The sequence below is a fragment of the Dermacentor variabilis genome, chromosome 1 (assembly GCF_050947875.1).
Source record: "Dermacentor variabilis isolate Ectoservices chromosome 1, ASM5094787v1, whole genome shotgun sequence".
NCBI lineage: Eukaryota > Metazoa > Arthropoda > Arachnida > Ixodida > Ixodidae > Dermacentor > Dermacentor variabilis.
This window is the reverse complement of record NC_134568.1, coordinates 2757402-2764824: the sequence shown is the minus strand read 5'-3', so window position 1 is coordinate 2764824 and position 7423 is coordinate 2757402. Positions and strand designations below refer to the sequence as shown.

The window sequence follows — 7423 nt, the reverse complement described above, 5'->3', positions numbered from 1 at the left end:
ACTGCCAACAAGGCAACGAAGAAAGAAAAGAAAATCCAGCGACACATAAGCACTACTTATGAGTTCTGAACGCGAAAACATTAACGTCCAAGTGAACGCCACTGAGCGAGTGTGTTGAGGCACTTGGCCAAAGCCTGCTAGAGAGCACAAGGCCGGTGCACTTCGATCTGTGACATCATGCTACCTTGCCTGACTACCTTATAAATTCAAGGGGGTGCTCCTGAGTAATCCCAAGGCCTCCTGATATATCTAGGAGGCGTTGGTAAGCTGCGGCGATTTTGATGTCACCGCTTTCTTCACGTGGGGCTTGGGAATTAAAATATCGGTCCAAGTAGCAGGACATCATAAAGCAGAGTGCACAGGCCTGCTATCTAGGACATGCTTGTTTAGCCCTGTGGGTAAGACACTCGGCCTCTGAGCGAGGTGTAGTAGGCTCGAAACTCACTACCGCTGTTTTTCCTTTCGAATGTACTTTGTTTAGAAATACATTAATTTCTTTATGAAGAGTACCAAGGAGCACTTAGAACGCAGGTGAGCGCTTGCGTTGATAACAGCCTTCCGAGACTTGAGGGCGATGCCCTCTCCCCTCACACAACACCTGGCACGCTAGTGCAGCAGCAGGTGTTCCCTTTCGCCCGCTCTACTTCGTCGAGGCGCGCCCATGACGTGGCATTGCAGCCAATGGGAGCTTGTGTGCCATTCTTCGCTTGTCCACACGACAGACGCCAGCTTTTTCACTCAATCGGCCAGTTGATGCTTTGGCATCAAAAGACGGAGCTTCACTGATGTTGAACTGTCTTTTACGACCCACTGGATTGACGGTCATCTGGTAGATGAAAAAGCTGTGATAGACTTATTTATAGAACAAAAATCTTGTCAAAATCAACGAGAATTTCGTTCAGGCTCTTTGGATGATTTTCCTTTTTTTTTACTTTGCTCTCACTTTGCGACTTTAGACATGCGCATTGCTAGATTCGTATACAACGGTTTTATTACTACATTTGATCATGTGTATTTTGCTTTATCTCTTCACAATGAAGCAAGTTGAGTTACAAAACTTGATAAATTTATTTCACAGTCAGTTTTCAAGAGTATCATGTTTTGTCAACAACCTGCCCAGTTGGAGATGAATCCCACTCTCGAAATAGTTAGCAAAATAATATTGTTTAATGGAAAGCTTTAGGCAATCCATGACACAGCTGAACTTGCTGGCCTCGTGCAAAATTATGTGCGCTATGTACCTAACGATAGCAGCAGATATGAAATAAACAAAGGTCATAAAGGGGCAGGAAGGGACATAAAGGAGCAGGAAACATTCTGAGGTGTATTTTATGTGGAAGGTAACCGTCATTTGGAGCCCGCGTGAACTATCAGTGAAATTGTGCGTTGCTCGCTGTTCCACGTGGGAATAGTAGATGGGCCACTCCCGAAGAGGGCGCGTGTTGGCGCCTACGTTCGAAACGCAAGTCGCATGAGAAAAGATGCAAGCACATGTTTACAATCTTTTAAAAGTACCCTGATGGTTAAACAACGTACGCAGGAAATTAAACGAGGCGCGTCACGAACTAAAGACGAGGATGCAATTTTTTATGCTTGTTTTTCCCTTAAAGCATCAGAGGGCAAAAACAAATTTCATGATTTGCCTAACAAATGTGCTGCCAAGTTAGTGCATTATCTAATAACTGCGGCCGTGCGATTTGCTTGCAGCTGCCACGAAATCGGAAGCAAAACTTAAGATGTTGCTAGATTGTTTTTGTTGTGTCCTAGTGCTCTGTGACTGCTGTTTCCTTACCTCACGCTCTGTTGTAATTTAAAGCTGTGCAACGTTGACGTTATGCAGTCGTTTATTTTGTTTTTCAACATCTTGAGGCTTTCATAATAGCTCGGCCTGCTTCTGCAAGCCGCTTCATCGTATATAAAGCAAGCAGCAGCGGCGTTGATGGAAGTGTGAGCGAAAACCACAAGTTGCCGCAAAAAGTTCGCCATGTCTTGCGATTATGCTAGCAGGCTGTCCGAATACGACAATAAAGGCATCTGCGGCCAGCCCAAGCATTTCGACGAGCTGTCACTGCTCGAAGACAAGATCGCGCGATTCGCTGACTGGATGCAGGCCTCCAAGCACATCGTAGTGATCACAGGCGCCGGCATTAGCACTTCGGCCGGGATCCCCGACTTCCGCGGTCCGCGTGGAGTCTGGACTCTGGAGCAGCAGGGTGAGAAGCCGCAGGTCAACATTTCGTTCGACGACGCGGTACCGACTTCGACGCACATGGCCCTGGTTGAGCTGGCGCGCAGCTCGCAGCTCAAGTTCCTCGTCAGCCAGAACGTCGACGGCCTGCACCTGAAGTCGGGTTTCCCGCCGGACATCCTCACGGACCTGCACGGAAACATGTTTCTAGACCGATGCAACCAGTGCGGTCGGCAGTTCGTGTGGACTACGGCGACCAAGTCGGTCGGCCAGAAGCCCACCCGCGAGTTGTGTCCCGTGCCCAAGAAGAACGGTCGGATGTGTCGCGGTCAGCAGCACGATTCCATCCTGGACAGGGAGTACGAGCTGCCCGAGGACGGGTTCGTAGCGGCCGACCTGCACTGCAGAGGCGCAGACCTTATCCTGTGCCTCAGCTCAACGCTGCAGATCATGCCGTGCTGCGCGCTGCCCCTTCTGACCAGGAAGACGGAAGGCGAGATCGTCATCTGCAACCTTCTGCTGACGAAGATCGACAAGTCGGCCGACTTGATTCTGCGCGGCTACGTCATGGAAAAACTGATGAAGCGCCTGGGAATCGCGATACCAGCCTACTCTGCCGCTTGTTACCCGACCAAAATCAAACGCGAAGCCCCTATGAAATATCCAAAGTTGAGACTGCCGGAGGCCAAGGCGCCTGCACCTCGCAAGTACAAAAATTAACCCCCGAGGAGCGAAAGTACCTCGCTGGACGACACGATTACGCGGAAAGCGATCAAAAAAGAACGTCGTCTGTCGTCCACCGATGCGACCGGTTTACAGACGACGTGCTAGAGACTCTAATCTTACGTTTTGCAGCTTAGCGACATCTCTTGTTAGTCGTGCAGGTGTCAGTTGTTTTCCGTATCCATCGCGATTGTGATGTGAGATGAGGCGGTGTTCGGGACCACCTCTGTTTATGCTGCTCCAAATGAACGCCTAGTTTGTAACGTGCTCGTGTTATTTATAGCTCATTTCTACCTTGATATCTTGAACTTTTCATGTAATTTGCTGCCTATTGTGCATCGCATCTATTATCATCGTTTTGCCAAAACATACTATCCATGCAGAGCTAACAAATTATAAGCTTAATGGATTCATGTTTCATGATATTGAGTGATGAATCATTCTTCATTCTAAAAGAATGAAGTAGCCAAACTGTTGTGTAGCTGGGCACCATCCAATAATTACATGATTCTTGATCGCAGCAGTTCGTGTGCCACCTGTTTATACATCTTTCACTGATTATGTGCCTGGAATAGAAAATGTTGCAGTCTTTTCTGCAAAAATGTAGAGGCATTCATGTAGAATGCCTTTTGGACAAAATGTACAGTAAAACATTACGTTCATTTAAGTCCCCTGCTCATTCACTGCCGCATTTAGAGTAAACAAAACATTTTCTAGTGAAACAAGCTGCATTTCAGCGTGTTTGTGGGTTCATACAACACCTTCCATGTTGACCTGCAGACTCATTTTGAAAATTTTTGCTAAATATCGGGTTCAGAAAAGTGCTCGCCATTGCGCTAGAAAAGCTGGACAATCGCCCCTTCACAGAAGAAAAAGCTCGAAACTGGCCCAGACGGGTTTCGGCATTCAAGGCCTTAAGGGCTCTGCTCAAGTTTGTAAAGGCTTGTGAATTGTGCGACCATCTTTGAATGTTGTAGAATGTAGCTAGAATGTACCTTTTGCATTATTGTGTGAATTTTTCTAAAATTATTTTTTCTTCTTTCACCTTTTATTCCCTTTACCCCTTTCCCCAGGACAGGGTAGCCAGCCGGTACTTACCCTGGCTAACCTCCATCTTTCCTCCCCTTTTGTCTCTCTCTCTCTCTTAGCTAAATATCATGCGTGTTGCTTGAGAAGTTGTACTTTTTTGAATAAAAATTATTGGTAGAAACTTTGCAGTGGAAGTAGTTTTTTATTATACTTTTGTCCAGTGTATTTTGTTACAAATTATTTGCTCCTGTAATAGCTAATGGGCATTTATATGACCCATTTATGTCAAGTTATTCATAAATGTGCATATATAAATATGTGTATACTGGTCTTGCTTCAGTGAATGACAGTTCATAATGCAGCATCTAGCTGAGAGTAAATGACCACGCAATTCCACTGGAGCCCACTGATACACTGCTTGTCAGGTGCCGGGGAAAGAAGCTGCTTCCAAAAAAAATTTAATTATGGGGTTTTACGTGCCAAAACCACTTCCTGACTATGAGGTACGCCGTAGTGGAGGACTCCGGAAATTTTGACCACCTGGGGTTCTTCGACGTGCACCTAAATCTAAGTACACGGGTGTTTTCGCATTTCGCCCCCATCGAAATGCAGCCGCCGTGGCCGGGATTCGATCCCGCGACCTCGTGCTCAGCAGCCCAACACCACAGCCACTGAGCAACCACGGCGGGGTGTGCTTCCAAGAGTCAAATTAAGAACAATACATGTTGAAGAAGTGGAGCGAAAGAAAGGACAGAATGAATAGAAAGCACTGCTTGTGAGAGGTTGCCTTATGGAACGAGGTGATGCACATGGTCCAGTGGATAAAGGAACAGCAGAAGGGTTGAATATGTTGACAAATGTTCACTTTGTCGACGCACTATTCAGGACAGCTAGGCAACCTTGTGGTAGTTGCTGCATGAAAACTCAACCCTTGTGAAGCAACGCATTTTTTTATATCCCCATTATGACCTGCTCTTCACTTATGAAGAAATGGAATCCTCATGACCCTGTCCGATGCCATCTGACTTCACACCATGCCTCCGAATTTTCTAATATTGTGCCACCTCATTTAACCATTTATTACACTCTACTGTGTTCTCCAACTATTGGCACCCATTCTGCTACTGTAATAGATACTGGTTACCTGTTCCATGCACATGACCTGCCTAACCACTCCTTCAATAAACAGTTACATGTGGGGTACTTGGTTAATGATCATAAATGTGCAGTTAATTGAAGTGCCTAGATCTAAGAGAACACGAAGGAAACTTAATCATTGTGTGTGAGTGATTTCGTTTTTTCGTTTGTGTCCTGTTAGAACTGTGCAGTGCAACTTCATATCAATGATTCACTTCCTCTTCATTCCAACTAGAACATAATTCACCCATGTTTGCTCTCTCATCCATGCTGCCTTCTTTAGTTTATTATCTTCGTGTTAATCACTTTCTGTTCCATCGCCCATAGCGCCATCATTAGCTTCCTTAAAGTTTCTTAGTTATCATAGCTTGCTAGGGTGGTGCAACACAACTTGGCAGTGACTGCAGTAATGGCCTTATGGCAGACCATCAGCCTCATACGGGGTAGGCACGGAGTTCGAATACTGGCACCACCAAAAACACTCTGGGTTTTCTCATGGGCTTTGTGCCCTTGTGCTTGGCTGCTTCTAGTGGTTCTCATTTAAAAAAAGGGTCTTTTAGAAATTATTTGGCGGGTCATCTGGCAACCCTTCTCCATCCAGCCTTCTAGTAGGGCATTCACCATGGGTGTGGCAGGCAAACTAGATCCCCCGTAGATCATGCAATGCAAAGCCACAATGATCATCATTATCAGGCAGACTAGATCCTCCCGTAGATCATGCAATGCAATGCCACAATGATCATCATCATCACACCTGTGTTGCTGCCGGGGACATAGTGGTAAAATATGTATAGGCATGCTCCGGACCAGGTGCTCAGTCGTCACAGGACCTCTATGCTTGAAACGACAAAATAGCCGAATGATGTCTCATTCTTGTTCAGGAGCCTTTGTCCATGTCTCAACTCAAAGCAGGAACCCACTGCAGCTGTCGTGCCGCAGACATGGTGTTGTGTCACAATTTCAGCCTTGCAAATAGAGGGATCTTGTGTTTGATCGCGAGCTGCCACCATGTATTCTTTTGTGTTGCTGAATAATCTTCGTGATGCATGCAAGCGTCAGATTTTTGTTGTAGCCAGTCATGCAACATATTCATGTTAAAGGGACACTAAAGGTTACCAGAAACTCAAGTTAAAGTGGTAGAGCAATGTTCTAGAACGTCTAAGGCGTCAATATAATCGCGAACAGAGCTTTAGTAACCGAGAAATTGAGGTAAATGCATGACACGATTTGAGACCCCCCAGCGACATTCCGGTACTAGCCCGATGACGAAAGGACTGCTCATAATTTGTGTTACTAATACTCAACTACTCGTATTAAAAATATCATTTCATTCGATTGTAAGACGGAAAAAAATGCTACTTGTCTACGTCTATTCGATTCTAAGAAAAAATAACATTTTGACGTTACCCTTCAGTAATATGGGTGTTCGAAAGGTTTCGTTTTCGCTCGACTCTGCGCCGCGCACGCTTTGGAGTTTCAGTAGTTTCGTTATCGCGTCGTGCTGTGAGGGTTCTGCTGGCTCGCGAAACTTTCATTTGGAACAAGCAGCGAAAATGCCACGTCCATGTGATGTCGCGGGAAGCCCTCGTTGCTTTCCCGCTCCGGAGAGCCGGTGTCGAGGCCGCCGTCGTAGTACGCAACGACGCCGGCAGTGCCAGCCCTCAGCAGCAGGTCGCGCTCGTCGGTGCTCAAATCGCTGAAGTTGAGCCCACCATCGCGAGCCAATCTGTCGGTGTCAGGGTCCATTGCGACGAGCGTCGAAGTTAGCGTCATAGAATGAAGTACCAGCTTATGGGCGTCTTGCGCTGGAGTTTGAGGTATAGTAGCGGCGCCTGGTGGCGGTGCGGGAAACGACATCTGGGTCGTGCCAGCTTGGGTCGTATTGAGCCCTGGCTGTGGCGAAGCACGTTTCTAGGCCGAGTTTTGCGTCGATTCGCACATTTTTATGCCCTGTTGCGAGTGCGAAAAGGCTCGTCGCTTCTCATAGACCACAACGACCACGCTGCGATCTCGCCGCAGCCTATAGTTTAACGAAAACGCACTCTCCGTGTGCTGTGGGACGTAATATGGGACGTAATTCGTTTCTCCTTCCGCTAGCCACCATACTCCCGCTTTCGCTCTGCTGTCGGCTCTGTCTTGGCTCTGTTTCTGGCCGCGCGTTCGCGTTCTGCGCAGAAAAGCCGTAGCGCCGTCTGCGGACGCCGTTCTACTCACCGATGGCGCAACGTAACTATGAGACCATGATGTCAGTACTCCTCGATCGGAGGGCGGGCGATTTGAACTGCGCTAGAGGTACGCGGACGCTTCAGAACGCATTTTCTCTTAAAATAAGTCTCTCCTTGGCAC

The 7423-nt window shown here is 47.1% G+C and overlaps 1 protein-coding gene across 1 annotated transcript; it reads left to right on the top strand.

Annotated features, from left to right (window-relative positions):
* Positions 1 to 1984: 1984 nt before the first annotated feature.
* Positions 1985 to 2908, top strand: LOC142574906 (NAD-dependent protein deacetylase Sirt6-like). The gene has a single exon (XM_075683904.1). The coding sequence runs from the start codon at positions 1985 to 1987 to the stop codon at positions 2906 to 2908; it is 924 nt and encodes a 307-aa protein (XP_075540019.1).
* The last annotated feature ends 4515 nt before the right edge of the window (positions 2909 to 7423 follow it).

Coding starts and splice junctions, on each gene's coding strand:
- LOC142574906 (XM_075683904.1), top strand. CDS start 1,985: ATGTCTTGCGATTATGCTAGCAGGCTGTCCGAATACGACAATAAAGGC.